Raw genomic sequence first — 21,683 nt, forward strand, 5'->3', positions numbered from 1 at the left:
AAATGTAGCGTATCTCTTCTAATTCGCTATGTTACTTACCCAGTGCTCCTATTTTGCATGATTATCAACTAATACTGCAGTTCATTTTTTTTTTACTTTAGTTTCAGGTTTCTGCATTTAGTGCAGGTAAGGGCGTGGTCTCCCTATCTTTGAGCTGGACACTAAGTATAAAGCTTCCCATCTGCTGTGTGTCCATATTTGGGACCCGATCCCGCTCTGCCCTTATACACATTGATGTCACTATGACACATGGCAAGGGGTTAATACTAGAGGTTAGGACCATCCTGATTTGGGTACACCTTGACGCTGGTGGGATGGTGTTTATGATGTACCCTGTGTTATTTATATGCACTATTGCTTTTGCTTATTCACTTACAGCAGGACACACTTTAATTTTTATTTTGTTACTATCTTAGGTTTTGTCTGTTTATTGGCCAGTGTGAACATGCTCCTATTTTACACGCATAACAACTTGTGATTGTGTTCAGTATTGACCAATCACATTCAAACTCATGTGAAATAGTAGTCAGTACACAGCTCATGTACAGTGATTCTGATTAACTTCATTTAAACTTTAGCTGTTCAAAGTCTTGGAACGGTCCAGCCAGAGTCCAGACCAGAATCCAAATGAAAATCTGTGGGATGATCGGAAGAGGGCGCTGTACACAAGAGAAACCCTCACAATCTGACAAATATGGAGTAACAGTAGGCAAACATTGCCATTTGCATATGTGCCATACTGATAGACTCATACCCAAAAAGACTGAATACTGTCATAGATTCACAGGGTACTTCCACATAATATGAATTTGAGTGTGTGCATATTTATGCAATCATATTATTTTAGTTCTTTATTTTTCATTTTACACCCGAAAAAAAATCTGTTTATTTTTCATTGAATTTGTACATATTATGAATCACAATAGAGGTGACAAAGATCCAAAATTATTCTTCTTGGTGTGATCTATTTCACATGAGAAAAAAGTGAGCATTTTAATGTGCAATTTTCATATCCACAGTAACTGTTGTGAAATATCCCTTTAAGGAACACTTTTCTCTACTACATAATATAATATTCTTGCAAGAATAAATATTAAAAGAAAATAGGTAAAAAAATATAGTGTAAATTGTACCTTCCAGAGATACTCCTACTGCGTGTAAACCTTCTGGTTTTGAGACTTGCATCTGTTAGGAAAAAATAATAAAAATAAAACACATGTATATACACAAACACTGTGAAATAAGTATTGAGCACATCACAAATTTTCTAATATATTTCTAAAGGTGCTCCTGACATGAAATTCTGACCATTTGTTGGTAACAACCCACCCCATCACACAGGCAAATGAATCAAACCATAGATGTCCATAAATTAAGTTATACAGTGGCATGTAAAAGTTTGGGCACCCATGGTCAAAATTACTGTCAGGCCGGCGTCACACTTAGCGTAGGGAAATACGGTCCGTTTTTTACAGGAGTAATACGCAGAAGAGTTCCTGAAGATGTGATCCGTATTCAACGCGAGGATGCGATTTTTTTCTCAAAAAATTATCCGTGTGTCATCCGTATGGCATCCGTACAGCGAGATTTTCTCGCTGCCTTGCAAAATGGACATAGAATGGATCCATGGGCTCAAATATTCATGTAAACATATACACAGTCTCTCTCTCTCTCTATATATATATATATATACACAAAGCACAGACCAAAGTTTGGACACACCTTCTCATTTAAAGATTTTTCTGTATTTTCATGACTATGAAAATTGTACATTCACACTGAAGGCATCAAAACTTTGAATTAACACATGTGGAATTATATACTTAACAAAAAAGTGTGAAACAGCTGAAAATATGTCTTATATTCTAGGTTCTTCAAAGTAGCCACCTTTTGCTTTGATGACTGCTTTACACACTCTTGGCATTCTCTTGATGAGCTTCAAGAGGTAGTCACCGGGAATGGTCTTCCAACAATCTTGAAGGAGTTCCCAGAAATGTATATAGAAGACAGGACACTACCATAGTATGCACACCACAGCAATAATAAAGTAAGAAAAAATCCACTTTTATTAGTTCACAATTAAAACATAATTAAAAATATACACACACAACTGTAGCCAACCCAGGTACATGTAATAGCCCCAAAATATACAACTTGGTACACAATAATGCATATATAAGACATATATGTATATACATATACCTATAGATTAAACCCATCCCTCAATGGTTCATGGGGTATACGGAATAGACCATCCACAAAAAGGAGAAAGGAAGTAGTGGGAAGCATGAAAAAGGCTGCATGCAAAGAGCGCCAATAATATGGCAAGCTTTCTTACTTTATTATTGCTGTGGTGTGCATACTATGGTAGTGTCCTGTCTTCTATATACATTTCCGATGTTGTTCTCTACCTATTGCACCCCAGCTTTCGTATTGGATCTATGGCTGTGCGCCGGGTCTTTTTTGTTTTCCGAAGGAGTTCCCAGAGATGCTTAGCACTTGTTGGCCCTTTTGCCTTCACTCTGCGGTCCAGCTCACCCCAAAGCATCTCGATTGGGTTCAGTTCTGGTGACTGTGGAGGCCAGGTCATTTGGCGTAGCACCCCATCACTCTCCTTCTTGGTCAAATAGCCCTTACACAGCCTGGAGATGTGTTTGGGGTCATTGTCCTGTTGAAAAATAAATGATGGTCCATCTAAACGCAAACCGGATGGAATAGCATGCCGCTGCAAGATGCTGTGGTAGCCATGCTGGTTCAGTATGCCTTCAATTTTGAATAAATCCCCAACATTGTCACCAGCAAAGCACCCCCACACCATCACACCTCCTCCTCCTCCATGCTTCATGGTGGGAACCAGGCATACAGAGTCCATCTGTTCACCTTTTCTGCGTCGCACAAAGACACGGTGGTTGGAACAAAGAACTCAAATTTGGACTTATCAGACCAAAGCACAGATTTCCACTGGTCTAATGTCCATTCCTTGTGTTCTTTAGCCCAAACAAGTCTCTTCTGCTTGTTGCCTGTCCTTAGCAGTGGTTTGCTAGCAGCTATTTTACCATGAAGGCCTGCTGCACAAAGTCTCCTCTTAACAGTTGTTGTAGAGATGTGTCTGCTGCTAGAACTCTGTGTGGCATTGACCTGGTCTCTACTCTGAGCTGCTGTTAACCTGCGATTTCTGAGACTGGTGACTCGGATAAACTTATCCTCAGAAGCAGAGGTGACTCTTGGTCTTCCTTTCCTGGGGCGGTCCTCATGTGAGCCAGTTTCTTTGTAGCGCTTGATGGTTTTTGCAACTGCACTTGGGGACACTTTCAAAGTTTTCCCAATTTTTCGATCTGACTGACCTTCATTTCTTAAAGTAATGATGGCCACTCATTTTTCTTTACTTAGCTGCTTTTTTCTTGCCATAATACAAATTCTAACAGTCTATTCAGTAGGACTATCAGCTGTGTATCCACCAGACTTCTGCTCAACACAACTGATGGTCCCAACCCCATTTATCAGGCAAAAAATCCCACTTATTAAACCTGACAGGGCACACCTGTGAAGTGAAAACCATTCCCGGAGACTACCTCTTGAATCTCATCAAGAGAATGCCAAGAGTGTGCAAAGCAGTCATCAAAGCAAAAGGTGGCTACTTTGAAGAACCTAGAATATAAGACATAATTTCAGTTGATTCACACTTTTTTGTTAAGTATATAATTCCACATGTGTTAATTCATAGTTTTGATGCTTTCAGTGTGAATTTACAATTTTCATAGTCATGAAAATACAGAAAAATCTTTAAATGAGGTGTGTCCAAACTTTTGGCTGTACTGTATATATGTATAAGTTTCCAACTACAACTGTTTTGAAGCAAAGGTGAGCAGCATACAATATGAAGGATGGTGACACACACTAGTGATTTTTACTTCTCTACATATCTAAAGTAAAGCGCCACAAGATTTATAGCAATTGTTTCATGGTTACATGATACCTGAAAAGCAGCAGAGAAGGAGAGCCGGATAACAGATATTCGCTGTCCAAAAACTTCTATTTGTGAGCTAATTTATAAAGGCTAAAACTGTGCGCGGTCTTAGGTTAGCCCAAGCGAAATAATATATTATATTGCTATTTAAAAAGAGTCTGTAAGGTCCCCTGATTGTCCCACATTGCTACTATAGCGTTATGGATGAGGATTTGAGATTATGATAAGGCGTTGTATGTTGACAGTAACAATCCTGTCTTCCAAATTAATTTTTATTCTGCAGCTTTGCATATACAGATGAGACAGAATAGGTCAGGCAAGACGTCTCTTCCCCTGGACTAGTCGTGCCTTGGAAACTATAATTAAGCCTGGCTATGACTGAGAGCCTGCATTCAATCTCTGCTATGGCGGGATCGCTGGAAACATCAAGCATGTGCACGAGTGCAACATAGAACACCTTATCAGAGTACATCCGCATCCATAGCGCTATAGCAGTGGTTTGGGACAAATAACAAAAGTGTGAGGAAAAAATGATTCACATTAAAAAAAATATATATGTAACATCCATCCAACCACCAGCACAACAAATTTAGATAAAAAACAACCTTTAAAGAAAACCAGTGAACTCCAGATTCCCTATGTAAGCAAATGTAGGATATGTTAGAGGGAATATTTAGTATTCAGAGCTTGTGTACATCACAGGTAGAAGTCAGAGGAGAAAGGCGCCCAGCCATCGGAGCAGCGCACAGCACTGAGCAGTCCCGGCTGTTCTCCGATCATGCCCACTGCTCAGCTGACTGATGTCTGAGCCGCCTCTGATCAGCATCTCTCCTCCGGTGGCTAAGCTGAGTTGTCTCTCGGGGCTCCTGATTTGTTTTTCATTTCTTGTTATTGTACTGATATGTAAATAACTAGTAGAAGTTTTTACTTCTGTCCCAGTACCTGCCTCTTCTCCAGCTGTCCGTCCTTTTTGCAGGTAGTTCTCTCCATTTTGCTCCGAGATGTCAAGCCTCAATGGTCTTCTTCTGCTGACCATGTTCTCAAAGCTGCGCAACAAGTGATGAGCTCTGTGCTGCTTACGCTGTGCGCTTCACTGTGCCTAGTGGCTTAGTTTGTGATGGAACCAGGTACGGTCTGGGACTGAAATTCGGCCCTGGCATTTGAAATCACACAGGCCCATGCTGTCCCCGTCCCCCAAGCACCAGATGGGATATATTACTGATATTACCCTGGATGGAGGAAAGGAAGATTTTCTACAAGACCAATATTTCTAATGATACCTGTGGCCTGCTGGGGTAAGTGATGGAGTGAGCGACTTTGTGCTCCGTCACAACTCTTAACAGTATGGGTATCTTGAGAACACAGATTCTGTTAATAACATAGCAGACAAGGCAGCCCACAACAAGACAGGCCCTTCTGGCCTTTGCCAGAATTGCCAGATGGCCAATCCGGCCCTGGATGCAACATTTTGGGCTTGCAGCAAACCTTCTACATTATCTTAATGTAGGCAAGTTATCACAACACAGGAATACTTCAGACACACTTCATCAAGTTATTACATTGCAGGAAAACTCTGCAGAGGTGTGAGGCTGAAGTCTTCCTGCGCTGTGATAATCTGCTGAACGTAGAGAAAATCAGACAAGCGCACATAGGGCGATATTGAAAGGTACTGATCAGAAGGTGTTATGGAGTTGTTCACCTGAAAGGGTTGTGATTGTCACAAGTCCAATAATGGCCCATGCATAAGGCACTGGCAAAGGGTTGAAACATACTGATAAATAAACACAACAGATGATGTTTTCGGCTTGATGGTGAGTGCTGCCCCGTGGAGCCTTGAATCTGACGCGTTTGTATGGCTGTCGCCATGTAGAAACGAGCGTGGTTTGCAAAAAATAGGGCTGATGTATTGTATGGTCTCTAACAACTGGTGGGCAGTTTATGTCAATAAATAAAAATGTGGTCCGTTCATTATTTTGATTAAATTTTAACCCCTTCATGAAAAAACCCTTTTTCGTTTTGGCAGTTTTCGCTCCCTTTCTTCCCAGAGGAATAACTATATTTCCGTCAATATGGCCATGTGAGGGCTTGATTTGGACAAGTTGTATTTTTGAATGACACCATTGATTTTAACACATTGTGCTTTGTGTGAAGGACCTTCGATGACGTCGCGGTCACTTGACCGCGATGACGTCGCGGTCACGTGACCGCGACGTCATCGAAGGTCCTGCACACAAAGCATCTATAGGAACGGAAGCCGCTGAGGAGATCGGCTGTCTGCAGAAGGTGAGAATAACCATTTTTTTTAATTATTTTTAACATTCTATCTTTTACTATTGATGCTGCATAGGCTGCATCAATAGTAAAAAGTTGGTCACACTTGTCAAGCACTATGTTTGACAAGTGTGACCAACCTGTCAATCAGTTTTCCAAGAGATGCTACAGATCGCTTGGAAAACGCTAGCATTCTGCAAGCTAATTATGCTTGCAAAACGCTAGTTTTTAGCGGGAATATGCATGCCAATTCCGCATGCGATATACCTGCGGCAGGAGTTGCAGAATTGCCGCGGAAATTTTCGCGGCAATTCTGCAACGTGTGCACTTAGCCTTACTAAACAAACCATTCAGTTGGCTCCACTTGGTGCTGGAGGCATCACAATCTGATAGTGTCAGCAACACCATGCACATGCCTGCAACAACCACTTTCCCATCAGTTCAATGTTCAATCAACCATGTCTCTACGTTGCCTCTCTGTTTCTATTCAATCTTGCCGTGTTCTGTCTGATATGCCGTTGATGAACCTGTTATTCCCAAGCCAACCAAAAAGAGGGAGGAAGAGAGCCTTCTAAGGCTGCTTTCACACATCAGTCTTTTGCCGTCAGTTTCAATCTGGGAATTTTGAAAAAAACGGCTCCGGTGAATGTTGCCGCTGGATCCGTTTTATTCTCATAGACTTCTATTAGCGACGGATTGCGATGGATGATACAAAGAAGAAAAAATAAACATGCACAAGCGCAGGGATCAACAAAAAATTATAACAGATTTTATTCAATGTCTTTGAACCACACAACTTGGATTTAAAAACATTTAAAACCGCAAACAGTACAGAAAAATATACTCAAGAAAACAATAAGGGAAGACAAAGACGATATACATGGGGGAACAGTTTCTTATCAAATCTCCTCACAAAACATAAACCTTGGTTGTTTCTAATTTAGACCATAAACAACCCTATTTTTTGGATTGGTACACAATATAGGCAAAAAGGTGCACAGTGCAATATCAATTATAACCTGATAACCAGGAAAAATAACAATAGAAATACCTAACCTAGAAGCCCAGATGACAGTTTAGTACCATATCCATATAAGCATCTCAATAAAGAATAAACATTGTTGAGCAAAATAGGTTAAACAGGCAGAAATGCATAGAATAAGTTCCTAATAGACATGCTCACACTCTGTATATGGCGAGGAGATTAAGATGGAAAGAAGGAACCAGCTCCCATGTAGCCCATGGAAACGCGATGGATGGCCTCACGTTTCATTAGTCGTTCGGATCGATTGAAAATTGTTTATCCAGGGCCAGAGAAAACGGACATAGTAACATTTTTTGTGTCTGTCGAAAATAAGGATAGCAACGGATCCGTCGCCGTCCGTTGTTTGCTAGAATGGAAGCCTATGGCGCCGGATCCGTCAGTTGATGAAATCCGGCGACGGATTCTGTTTTTTTTAACTGAGCATGCTCCGATTTGTTTAGGATCCAATTAGTTGGATCAGCTAGTTGGATCCAGCGAAAAAACGGATCCATCGCATCAGTTTTTCCACAATCTGTGACGAATCCGTTTTTTTCAATGAAGAATATATATACACCGCACACTCTAGGTATGTGAAATGCAATAGTTACAATTTATTAATGATGTGAACAAATGCGTGTTTGAAAGCGACCAGAGGAAATAATGACGGTTCAGCTCTACCAGAGCCTTAATCATATAATCGCTTTATTACGCATAGAGTAGAGGATAAGGATCCTTGTGGATACGTAGAACGAACTTATTGGCGTTTTAATGACGCTATAATGGGACTGATGAGAGCCCTGGTGTGGGGTCTGGAAGTATAAATCTGTGAGCGGTGCTCCCGCGCCCTGCTGTGCCACTGGCTCTCATCAGTCCCATTATAGCGTCATTAAAACGCTATAAAACGTATTTGTTCACATCATTAATAAATAGTAACTATTGCATTTCACATACCTAGAGTGTGCGGTGTATATATATTCTTCATTGTATTTAGGGCTTTTTACAGCCCATTACACCAGCACCTCGCTCCCTTTAATACCTTGAGTGCGCGCCAATTTTCTTTATCGAATCCGTTTTTTTCAACATTCGACGGATTGTGACAGATGGCAAAAAACTGATGTGTGAAAGCAGCCTAACAAGTGAACTACCACAAACCAGAATGGAGGAAAGTCGCTCAGCTGTGCTGGTTACACTTTGAAAATGTAAAGAGACAGTTCCCCATCTCTTGTATGCAGGCTGCTCCACATGCCTAAGGCCTCTTTCACACTTCCGTCTTTTCAGATCCGTTGCAATGCGTCGTTTTGGGCAAAAAATGGATCCTGCAAATGTGCCCGCAGGATCCGTTTTTTTTCATAGACTTGTATTAGCGACGGATGGCCACACGTCGCATCCGTCGTGCGACGGATCCGTCGTGTTTTGGCGGGACCGTCGTCTGGAAAAAACGTTCAATGTAACGTCTTTTGTCTGCGTCGAAAAAACGTACAGCAACGGATTCGTTCCTGTCCGTCAAATGACGGAATCCAGCAACAGATTCTGTTTTTTTACATTGAGCATGCCTGGAAGGATTTCTATTCCTTTAATTTAACCCATTTTTCCTGCAGCTGCTGCATCGACGGGTCCGTCAAAAAACAGGATCCAGTGCATCCATTTTTTACAATCTGCACAGGATCCATCTTTTCAACACTTTGACGGATTGTGACTGATTCTAAAAGGCGGAAGTGTGAAAGTAGCCTAGCGTCGTGCACTGCACATCGCAATGCGTAGTTTTGGAGAAAAAACGTATCCTGCAAAAGTGCTTGCAGGATGCGTTTTTTTCTCCAGACTTTTATTAACAACGCAGTGCGACGCATTGCCACACGTCGCAACCGTCGTGCGACGGTTGCGTCGGACCGTCGCCACCAAAAAACGTTGCTTGTAACGTTTTTTGGTGCGTCGTTCCAGTCTTTTCCACCCGCGCATGCGTGGCCGGAACTCCGCCCCCGCCTCCCGCCTCCCCGCACCTCACAATGGGGCAGCAGATGCGCTGAAAAACAGCATCCGCTGCCCCCGTTGTGCGGCGCTTCCACAGCTAGCGTCGGTGCGCCGCAACGTTGCATAGCGACGTGCAGCGCACAACGCTAGTGTAAAAGTAGCCTTAGCTGTGACCTGGGCATGCTCCATGGGCTGTCCAGGTCACAGCTGTGGAAGGAGCCCACAGTGGGTTCCACTTTCCCCCTATCATCGCACACACTGCTCAGTCTGTGCGTGCCATGACAGAAGGTGACGGGGAGCAGAGGTCCGGTGTGAGGCGAGTATCTGCGGCTGCGGCTCACTGCCGACCTGTTCAGAGCACACAGAAAACACTGCGCTGCATAGGAGAGCGTGGAAGGTAAGTAGAAGCGGGGAGGGGTGACATCACACACATGTAAGCAAATCTAGCCAACATTTACTGTACAAAATAGATCAATGGCCACATTCATCTGTGCTAAAAACTAAGGAAATGTGAAATATGTGGAATGTGAATAGCATACTGGCTTATGAACTTTATGAAAAAACACATGAGATTTTTAGCACAAGATTTGCAAACGTTGTGAGCCCATTCACCAAAACGTCAAGGTAATCTCAGATCGAATGGGTAACTACACTGACTGCCTGGTGTGAACACTTACCTATGGTATCTGAGCTGACTGCCTAATGTGAACACTTACCTATGGCTAATAACAGGATAAAGCCTACTTATATAGGAGGCTCAGAACCATGTGGCCATTGATCTATTTTGTATTTGACTTTTTTTGGCTACAAATTATTTTTATATATATATATATATATTGTTCGGTCAGTTGATCTATTTTACTATATACTATTTTCTGACTTGAACGTCCCGCCCTTCTCCAGGTTTTAATTACATCTCAACACAGTTGGTTCTGAGCCTCCTATATAAGTAGGCTTTATCCTGTCATTAGCCATAGGTAAGTGTTCACATTAGGCAGTCAGCTCAGATACCATAGGTAAGTGTTCACACCAGGCAGTCAGTGTAGTTACCCATTCGATCTGAGATTACCTTGACGTTTTGGTGAATGGGCTCACAACGTTTGCAAATCTTGTGCTAAAAATCTCATGTGTTTTTTTATAAAGTTCATAAGCCAGTATGCTATTCACATTCCACATATTTCACATTTCCTTAGTTTTTAGCACAGATGAATGTGGCCATTGATCTATTTTGTATTTGACTTTTTTGGCTACAACATTTACTGTAGTCATAATGTGAGCTAGTTGTACACTAAGGCTACTTTCACACTAGCGTCGGTACGGGGCCATTGCGCTGCGTCGGCCCGACGTACCGACGCATACTGTGCAAGCGCCGCACAATGGGTGCAGCGGATGCTGTTTTTCCACGCATCCGCTGCCCCATTGTGAGGTGCGGGGAGGTGGGGGCAGAGTTCCGGCCGCGCATGCGCGGTCGGAAATGGCGAACCGTCAGCACAAAAAAACGTTACATGTAACGTTTTTTGCTGCCGGCGGTCCGCCACAACACGACGCAACCGTCGCACGACGGTTGCGACGTGTGTCAATACGTCGCAATGCGTCACTAATGTTAGTCTATGGGGAAAAAACGCATCCTGCAGACGACTTTGCAGGATGCGTTTTTTTCGCCAAAACGACGCATTGCGACGTATGCAAAAAAACACTAGTGTGAAAGTAGCCTAAGTTGTCATGGCAAATTTCAGCAGCTGCGCCATATTAATAGTGAAAGTACCAAACATTTTTCAATTATTTTTCATATTTTACTTCATTAAAAACAAATGATATTTAAAAAAAAAATATTAAAGCATTAATACCTTACAATTTTTTCAATCCTTACTGATGAAGAAATTCATTCCGAAACGCATGTCGGGGTGTGCGCTGTACTTGGACCGGAGGACCTTAAAGGTACAGGCCCCTTTTTATTGCTCCAGCACCGTTGTTCTAGCACACAATGCACCTTTAATGTGCTTTATTGTTCCTGCACTATTGCCTTGCACGAAAGCACATTATTATCCACTGCACCTTTTTGTTTTTATACCACCTGTTAGTATTCACAGTTACTCTTTTGCTTTTGTTTTTTCACCATTCCAGCCCCCCCTTTTCTTGTTTTTAGTGCATCTACCTGAGTTTATTGTGTTCTTCTAGGGGTTTAACTCATTTTTTTATTATATACACAATACCTTGTCCAATTCCCCCTTTTCAATCCCCTTGGGGCCTCATTTATGTGACCTAAACTGATATGTAATTATTTACCTTTATTCCCCTTTTTTTGGTCCGCCGTCCCTTCCTTTTTGTATGTTTTTAATTATATATTTTTTGTATTACTGATTTTATATTCTGAGTACGGGCACTTTTTTATGTAGTACTACCATGTGATAAAAAGGGAATACGGTGCACCTCCATACTCAAAACACTCAAAATATATGGAGTAGGGTGCCACACCATGCTTGGGAGAATAGCATGAAAAGAAAGACCAAACACATAGATTGGAGTGCACAACTAATTCATTAATAAAAACAGATAGTATAAAATGTGTGATTTAATTGGAACACTGGAACATACAAAACCACAAACACATAAAAACAATTAGCACACATATATGTGTTCGTGGTTTTGTATGTTCCAGTGTTCCAGTAAAATCACACATTCTATACTATCTAATATATAAAGCTGAATGTGTGTGTGTGTGTGTATGTGTGTATGTCCGGGATTGGCATCTGCACCGTCGCAGCTACAGCCACAAAATTTTGCACAGTCACACGTCTGGACCCCGAGAGCGTCATAGGCTATGTTGTGAGGCGAAATTTTAACCCCGCGCGTTCCAATTCACCAAACAATTTCGCCCCTATCTACATAATGGGGAAAAAGTGAAAGGAAAAGTGTTGGAGGCAAATTGACAGCTGCCAGATGTGAACAAGGGGGACTTAAAGAGTGAGAGCGATGGCGCCAAAGAGTATATACTGTACAGTTGCTAAGGTGGGGCCCCGACATGGGGTAGTTCTATTATTTAAATAACAATATAATTCAAAGAACAATAAGATAGTTCTACTGTTATATAAATAACAGAATTCCAAGAACAATGGGAGAGTTCTACAGGGTTATTTTAATAACAATAGAATTCCGAGAAGAATAGCAGAGTTGAACTGGGTTTTCAAACTACAGTAAAATTCCGAGAACAATCAGAAAGTTCTATGAAGTTATTTAAAGAACAGAATTCCAAGAACAGTGGGAGAGTTCTACTGGGTTTTCAAACTACAGTAAAATTCTGAGCGCAAATGGGAGAATTTTACAGGGTTATTTAAGCACTAGAATTCAGAGAACAATGGGAGAGTTCTACTGGGTTTTCAAACTACAATAGAATTCTGAGAACAATGGGAGATTTCTTCTGAGCTTCTAAACAGTAGAATTCTGAGAGCAGTAGGAGAGTTCAACAGGGTTATTTAAAGAACAATAGAATTCCCAGAACAATAGGAGAGTTCTACTAGGTTTTCAAAAGACATCAGAATTCCAAGGACAATGGGATAGCTCTACATGGTTATTTAACTAAAAATAGAAATCCGAGACCACTGTGTGAGTTCAACAGGATTATTTAGGTAACAATAGAATTCCAAGAACAATAGGAGAGTTCTACTGGATTTTCCAAACAGTAGAATTCTGAGAACAATGAGAGAGTTCTACAGGGTTATATAAAAAAAAAGTAAAATGCCAAGAACAATCTGAGTTTTACGGGGCTTTCAAACTACAGTAGAATTCCAAGAACAATTGGAGAATACTACATGGCTAGTTAAATAACAAATACATAAAAAAACAATAGGAAAGTTATATTGTTATTTAAATAATAAAATTCAGAGAACAATTTGACAGTTGTACAATGTTATTTAAGTAACAAAGGAATTCAGAGAACAATGGGAGAGTTCTATAGGGTTATTTAGATAACAATAGAATTATGAGAACAATGGGAAAGTTCATTCTACATTACCATTCAGAGAACAATGGAAGGGTTCTATAGCATTATTTAAATAAAAATAGAATTCTGGTAACTATGTGACAGTTCTACAGGGTTATTGTAAATAAAAATAGAAATAGAAGAACAATAGGAGAATTCTACTGGCTTTTCAAACTACAGTAGAGTTCCAAGAACAACCGGAAAGTGCTATACAATTATTTAGAAAAAAAAAACAGAATTCTGACAACGGGAGCGTTGCACTGGATTTTCAAACTACAGTAGAATTCCGAGAAAAATGAGAAAGTCCTACATCGTTATTTAAATAACAATAGAATTCCGAGCACAATTTGAGAGTTCTACAGTATTATTTAAATAACAATAAAATTCTGAAAACAATAGTAGATCTACTGGGTTTTCAAACTACAGTAGCATTCCGAGAACAATGGGAGAGTTCAACAGGATACTTTAAAAACAAAGGGGAGTTCTACAGGGTTATTTAAATAACAATAGAATTCCGAGAATAATTGGACAGTTCTACAAAATTATTAAAATAACAATAGATTTCTGAGAACAATGAGAGTTTTACTGCCTTGTCAAACTACAGTAGAATTCCGAGAACAATGGGAGAGTTCTACAAGATTATAAAAAAAAAACAATAAAAAACAGAGAACGATAAGAGAGTTATACTGGGTTTTTAAACTAGAATAGAATTCTGAGAAGAATAGGAGAGTTCTACAGGGTTTTGAAAAGAAAATCGAATTCGAAGGACAATGGTAGTCTCCTACAGGGTTATTTAAAAAAAAGTCGAATTTTGAGAATTTTTGAGAGCTAGACTAGATTTTCAAACTACAGTAGAACTCCGAGAACAATGGGAGAGTTCTACATGGTTATTTTAATAATAGCATTCTGAGAACAATTTGACAATTGTATACAGTTATTTAAATACCAATTGAATTCCGAAAACAAGGGGAGAGATTTACTGGGTTTTCCAAACGACAGTAGAATTCTGAGAACAATGTTAAAATTCTACAGGGTTATTTAAAAAAAACAAACAAAACAATAGAATTCTGAGAATACAATAATTATATTGTTATATAAATAACAATAGATTTCAAAGAACAATGGGAGAGTTCTAGAGTTATTTAAATAACAGTTGCATTCCGAGAACAATAGGAGTCTTCTACTGGGATTCACACTACAGTAGAATTACGAAAACAATGGGAGAGTTCTACAAGGTTATTTAAATAACAACAGAATTCAGAGAACAATGGAGTTTTACTGGGCTTTGAAACTACAGTCTAATTTTGAGAACAAAGGGAGAATTTGACGGGCTTATTCAAATAACAATAGCATTCTGAGAAAATTTGGAAAATGTTTGCAATTTTTAAACTTTTAAATTTGTATGCCCTTTTAGGCCCGTAAATCCAAGAGTTATATCACACAAACTGGTGAATAAATAACATTTCCCACATTTCCCATCAGCACAATTTTTTAAATATTTTTTTTTGTTAGGAAGCTATAAGGGTTAAAAGTTGACCAGTGATTTCTAATTTTTCCAACAAAATTTTTTTATGGACCACATCATATTTGAAGCGACTTTGAGGTGAATACATGACAGAAAATACTCAAAATTGACACAATTCTAAAAACTGCACCCCTCAAGATGTTCAAAACAACATTCAAGAAGTTTATTAACCCTTCAGATGCTTCACAGGAATTTTTGGAATGCAGAAGGAAAAAAAATGGACATTTAACTTTTTATCACAAAAAAGCTACTTTTGACCCCAATTTTTTTATTTTTGCAAGCGTAACAGGAAAAAATGGACCCAATAATTTTTTGTGCAATATCTCCTGGGCATGCCGATGACATATATGTGGGTGAAAACCACTGCTTGGGCACCCGGCAGGGTTCGGAAGGGTAGGAGGGCCTTTTTGATTTTTTGTTTCTGTAAAATATTAACAAAGGAAACCGCCCACAAGTGATACCATTTTGAATCTAGACCCCTCAGGGAACTTATCTATATGTGTGGTGACCACCATAAACCCCCAGGTGCTTCACAGAAGTTTATAATGCTGAGCCGTAAAAATAGACAAAAACACATTTTCTCCACAAAAATGTATTTGGGCCCCAAATATTGCATCATACAATTTGTTGTGCAATTTCTCTTGAGTATGCCGATACTCCATACAGTATGTGTGGGTAAAATACTGTCTAGACTCACGGCAGGGCTCAGAAAAGGAATGATGTTTGGAATGCAAACTTTGATGGAATGGTCTGCCAGTGTCATGTCTCGTTTCGAGAGACTCTGATGTGCCTAACCAGTGGTAAAACCCCACAAGTGACACCATTTTGGAAGCTAGACCCTTCAAGGAATGTATCTAGATGTATGATGAGCACCTTTATCCCCCAGGTGCTTCACAGAAGTTTATAACGTAGAGGAGTAAAAAAAAAAAAAAAAAACCTTTTTCCCACAAAAATTTTACTTTTTTTTTTTCAATTTTTATTTTCACAAGGAGAAAATGGACCTCAAAATTTGTTGTGCAATTTCTCTTGAGTATGCAGATATCCCATATGTGGTCGAAAACTACTTTTGAGGCACAGTGCAAAGCTCAGAAGGGAAGTAGCGCCATATTAGAGTTCACACTTTGCTGGAACGGTTTGAGGGTGCCATGTCACATTGGCAGAGCCCCTGAAGTGCCAGAACAGCAGAACCCCCCATAAGAGACCCCATTTTACAAATTTCACTTCTCAATAAATTCATCTAGGGATGCAGTGATCATATTGACACCACAGATGGGTCACAGAATTTTATACCATTGGCCAATGAAGGAAAATATATATATATTTTTACCATTAAAACTGTGTTTTAGCCCCAGATTTTACATTTTTCACATGGGGAAATGGGTAAAAATAACACCAAAAATTGTCCCACAATTTCTGCTAATGTAGAAACACCCCAGATTTGGATGTACAGTACTGATTAGTTTTTTGCATCAAAATATTTTAAGAGCTATAATTTTTTCATTACAGTATAACTTTTATTTTTTGGCTGATGGAGCAGTATGGCGGCTTGTTTTTTGAAGGGCAAGATGACGATTTCAGTGATACAATTTTTATTTACATTCTTCTTTTTGATCACATTTTATTCCACTTTTTGTTCGGAGGTATGATGATAAAGCATTGTTTAATGCCTAGTTTTTATTCTTTTTTTATGGTGTTCACTAAAGGGGATAACTAGTGTGACAGTTTTATAGCTCGGATCGTTCCGGATGTGGCGATACTAAATACAGCTCTGGCAAAAATTAAGAGACCACTGCAAAATGTTCAGTTTGTCTGATTTTTCTCTTCATAGGTATATTTTTGAGTAAAATGTATATTGTTCTTTAATTCTATAAACTTCTGACAACATGTCTCCGAATTTCCAAGCAATAAATTTTAGTATTTTTTTCTGACAAAGAAAAATAGTAAAAAAACAAAACAAAACAGTGCTTTCAGACCTCAAATAATGCAAAGAAAACACGTTTATAATCATTTAGAGACAACAATACTAATGTTTTAACTCAGGAACAGTTCAGAAATCAATATTTTGTAGAATAACCATGATTTTCAATTACAACTTTCATGCGTCTTGGCATGCTTTCCACCAGTCTCTCACACTGCTCCTGGCGCTAAAATGTAAGCAGTTCTTCTTTGCTTGATGGCTTGTGACTATCCACCATCCTCTTGATTACATTCCAGAGGTTTTCAATGGGGTTCAGGTCTGGAGATTGGGCTGCCCATGACAGGGTTTTGATGTGGTGGTCTCTTAATTTTTGCCAGAGCTGTATGTGTGCTTTTATTGTTTTTTAGGGTTTTTTTTTCATAATATTTATATATGGGTACAATATATGTTTTAGTTATTACTTTGTGATTTTTTTGAAAAATATTTTTACAACTTTTTTACTTAGTCCCACTACGGACTTTCACTTTCTGCAGTCTGATCGCTGTTATAAGGTATAGCAATGCAGGAGCACTGCTATACCTTATTAACTGTCAGCCCTGCAGACACAAGTTACTTAGATCGTGCACTGCACGCACATGATCTAACTAACTTCCTAGTGACTCGGATGTCATCATGATGACCATGGCAATGATAGGGACCCCGTAATGACGTCACTGGGTCTCTGATCCAAGGGCAAAGGGGCTTTCTTCGGGCACCGCTCCTGGCACTGTGAACCAGATGTCAGCTGTCAGAATCAGCTGACACCTGGCAGCGATCGCCAACGCACAGCCCTCTGTGGGCGGGCGATCGCAATGATGCACATGTACTGTATTGTTCAGGAAGTCCTTCCTGATTAAGACGTACTTGTATTGCAAATGTCAGGAAGGGGTTAAATAACAATAAAAATCCAAAAACAATAGGAGAGTTCTAATGGGTTTTCGTACTACAGTAGGATTCCAGGACAATGGGAGAGTTCTACTGGGTTTTCAGATTACAGTAGAATTCCGAGAACAAACAGAGTTCAACAGGGTTATTTAAATAACAATAGAAATTTGAGAACACTGGGAGAGTTCTACTGGGTTTTCAAACTACAGTAGAATTTTGAGAACAATGGGAGAATTCTACATGGTTATTTAAATAACAATAAATAGCATTCTGAGCACAATAGGAGAGTTCAACTGGGTTCTCAAACTACTGTAGAATTCAGTGATCAATGGGAGAGTTTTACTTTGTTTTTAAACTATAGTAGAACTCAGAGAACAATGGGAAAGGTTTACAGGGTTATTTAAATAACAATAGAATTCTGTGACCTAGGCAAGTACATACTGTCCCCCTTTTTTGCTGTGCTAATTCTTGAATTTTGGATTGAATTTTACCCCACTTTCTGTGGCCTTGCTTTTAAAGGGAACCTGTCACCCCGTTTTTTGAAGATGAGCTAAAAATAGCGTTAAATAGGGGCAGAGCTGGGCGTTACATTAGTGTCTTTGTGTGCCTTTATTACCCACCTATGCTGCCGAAATACCTTTGTAAAGTCGCCGTTTTCTGCTGTCACTCACGCTGGTCTGGTCCTATGGGAGTGGTGACAGCGCTGTTTCTCCCCGAGAATCCTGCTCATCATTACGTTGGTGGCGTAGTGGTGTGCGCATGTCCAAAAGGCTAATCCACTGCCCAGGTGATGAAAAACAGCGCGATCTGCGCTATTCAGCCGTTTACCGGTGGGAGCGGCCATCTTTCCTGTGGCCGCTCGTGCGCAGATGGAGCGCTCTGCTGCCCGGGGCTTCAGGAAAATGGCCGCCGCAATCTCCATCTGCGCACGCGCGGAATCCTGCGGCCATTTTCCTGAAGCCCCGAGCAGCAGAGCGCTCCATCTGCGCACGCGCGGCCACAGGAAAGATGGCCGCGCCCACCGGTAAACGGCTGAATAGCGCAGATCGCGCTGTTTTTCATCACCTGGGCAGTGGATTAGCCTTTTGGACATGCGCACACCACTACGCCACCAACGTAATGATGAGCAGGATTCTGGGGGAGAAACAGCGCTGTCACCACGCCCATAGGACCAGACCAGCGTGAGTGACAGCAGAAAACGGCGACTTTACAAAGGTATTTCGGCAGCATAGGTGGGTAATAAAGGCACACAAAGACACTAATGTAACGCCCAGCTCTGCCCCTATTTAACGCTATTTTTAGCTCATCTTCAAAAAACGGGGTGACAGGTTCCCTTTAATAATAACGGGAGGCGAATGGTAAATAATTATTGTTTAAGGGAAGAGGAGGGAGATGATCGGACCTGCTTCTGGCATTAGGCGAGATGAGGTAACTCTCAAAAGGTGGCATTTTTCCGCCTCTCGCGAGCAAAATCAATTTGACAGTGGGCCACAGTAGCCTGCAAAACTTTTAAGCGTATTGGTGCTCTCAGGCAGAACAGAGTCGTTAGCGCCCCACTTAGCAGGCTATTTCCAGCCTGCATTCTGTTGGAGGCCAGTGCCACACAGGAAACTTTGGACAAATATAGACCTTTTTGGTGATAATTCTAAGCGGTATGTGTGGAGAAAACCAGGCACTGCTCATCACCTGCCCAATACAATCCCAACAGTGAAACATGGTGGTGTCAGCATCATGCTATGGGGGTGTTTTTCAGCAGCAGGGACAGGACGACTGGTTGCCATTGAAGGAAACATGAATGCGGCCAAGTACAGAGATATCCTGGATGAAAACCTCTTCCAGAGCGCTCTGGACCTCAGACTTGGCCAAAGGTTCACCTTCCAACAAGACAATGACCCTAAGCACACAGATAAAATAACAAAGGAGTGGCTTCAAAACACTCCTGTGACCATTCTTGACTGGCCCAGCCAGAGCCCTGACCTAAACCCAATTGAGCATCTCTGGAGAAACCTGAAAATGGCTGTCCACCAACGTTCACCATCCAACCTGACGGAACTTGAGAGGATCTGCAAGGAAGAATGGCAGAGGATCCCCAAATCCAGGTGTGAAAAACTTGCTGCATCATTCCAAAGAAGACTCATGGCTGTACTAGCTCAAATACTCAATACTGAGCAAAGGGTCTGAATACTTATGACCATGTGATATTTCAGTTTTTCTTTTTTAATAAATTTGCAAAAATTACTACATTTCTGCTTTTTTCAGTCAAGATGGGGTACAGAATGTACATTAATGAGAAAAAAATGAACTTTTTTGAATTTACCACATGGCTGCAATGAAACAGAGTGAAAAATTTAAAGGGGTCTGAATACTTTCCATATCAACTGTAAACTGCAATACCATGGCATTGCAGTATATAGTACAAACAATTGGATGGTCATAGGTTATGTTCCCTAAGGGAACTAAATATTAATGAATATCTTAAGAACAAAACTCCAAAAAACAATTATGGAAATTGTGACATTTCAATTTTTGACTCAGGCAGCAGAAAAGCTACAACCAACATTGGAGATGATTACTGCACAAATCATGGATAATTATATTTTAAGAAGTATTATTTTTTCTTCTTAACAAGGGGGAATGACTAGGGAATGGGGAGGCATTTCAATTTCCTCCTGAGGCAACAGAAAACATAAAATTGGTCCTGATTAACGTCCCACTTAGACTGTGAATGTGTTGAGCGGGACATCAATCAACTAAATAGTGGGCATGATTGGAGAACATGAATGACTGCTCAGTGCTGTGCCCCGTTCGATGACTGGAAGGAAGCAGGGCATAAGCTCATTGTCCACAATGCAAAATCTCCCACAGGGAGTCTCAAAGTACTGGTTTGCTCATATAGACCAAGGGAACTTTTGGGCTCCCTAAGGCTTGGGTGCGACTGCAATCCCTGCAGCCACTCTAGCAGAACCCCTGTTTAAAAAGAATTTGAAAGCAGGCAATAGCCAATTTATACCGTAAAACAATGTAACCTCGCACCTCCTTTGCCGTTGTTCATAGCTTTGCGGATGTGATCCCTTACTCTTTCTGTGGTCACAGAGTCCAAATCACTGTCAACAGTCACGGTATCGAAACTCATCAAAGGAACACCTTAAGATAAAAAAGTCACAGTTGTTACAACTCTGTTGTCTGAAATTAGTAATATAATGCCTTAACATTGGCTTGGTAACCAAGGTGATAAGCTATGGAGGTGGCCATGAAAAGTTTATATTCATTTGGTTGACTTATCCATCAATATTTTGGGTAATATATACCAGTCAACAAAATGTAGGCATATTGGAGTGGAATTCCCGTCATATCCTACCATCCTCTATCTGCAGCATGCTACATATGTGCAGGTACGACAACAGCCTGGAATCAGACTGAATTACAGGACTGACATACAATGCAATATCAGAGCTATGTAAAAGTATATCTCCCAATTTTTCCTACATTATAATTGAGAGACGTTATTTTTTGTACTGAAGGACAAAAAAATAGCATAGAACTGTAGAATAGTTCTAAGGAAATGCTGTGTTTAAGAGATACAGTGGCATGTAAAAGTTTGGGCACGCGTGGTCAAAATTACTGTTATTGTGAACAGTTAAGCAAGTTGAAGATGATATGATCTCTAAAAGGCCTGAAGTTAAAGATGACACATTTCTTTTATATTTTAGGCAAAAATATATATATATTGTCTTTTTTTTTTTCATTTCAAAAACTACAAAAAGGAAAATGGGCTGATGCAAAACTTTGGGCACCCTTGGCTTGTTCACCATCATTGTTAGCTAAGGCCAGGTGATGAAAATTTCCCAGCTTTATAAAAAGCTAACCTCTTCTAAATGTGTGCCAAAAACCAGCAGCCGTGGGTTCTTCTAAGCAGCTGCCTAGCACTCTGAAAATGAAAATGGTGGAGGCCCACAAAGCAGGAAAAGTCTATAAGAAGATACTTAAGCTGTTTCAAGTTGCCCGTTCCTCAGTTCGAAATGTAATTAAGAAATGGCAGATAACAGGAACAGTGGAGGTCAAGATAAGGTCTGGAAGACCAAGCAAAATTTAAGTGAGAGCTGCTGG

At 40.3% G+C, this 21,683-nt stretch overlaps 1 protein-coding gene across 3 annotated transcripts in view; it reads right to left on the reverse strand.

Annotated features, from left to right (window-relative positions):
- The window catches only part of LOC143808731 (uncharacterized), a 135,991-nt gene that overhangs the window by 68,969 nt on the left and 45,339 nt on the right, over window positions 1-21,683 (reverse strand). For 2 of the 3 annotated variants that reach the window (XM_077291694.1, XM_077291677.1), the window contains 2 exons: window positions 20,610-20,720; window positions 1,134-1,185 (listed from right to left, as the gene is read on the reverse strand). In XM_077291694.1, coding sequence (XP_077147809.1) covers window positions 1,134-1,185; window positions 20,610-20,720 — 163 coding nt within the window. Of the gene's footprint in view, window positions 1-1,133; window positions 1,186-20,602; window positions 20,721-21,683 lie in introns of all 3 variants that reach the window. The other variant, XM_077291686.1, reaches the window with a different exon arrangement.

Source organism: Ranitomeya variabilis, chromosome 1 (genome assembly GCF_051348905.1).
Source record: "Ranitomeya variabilis isolate aRanVar5 chromosome 1, aRanVar5.hap1, whole genome shotgun sequence".
Taxonomy (NCBI): Eukaryota; Metazoa; Chordata; class Amphibia; order Anura; family Dendrobatidae; genus Ranitomeya; species Ranitomeya variabilis.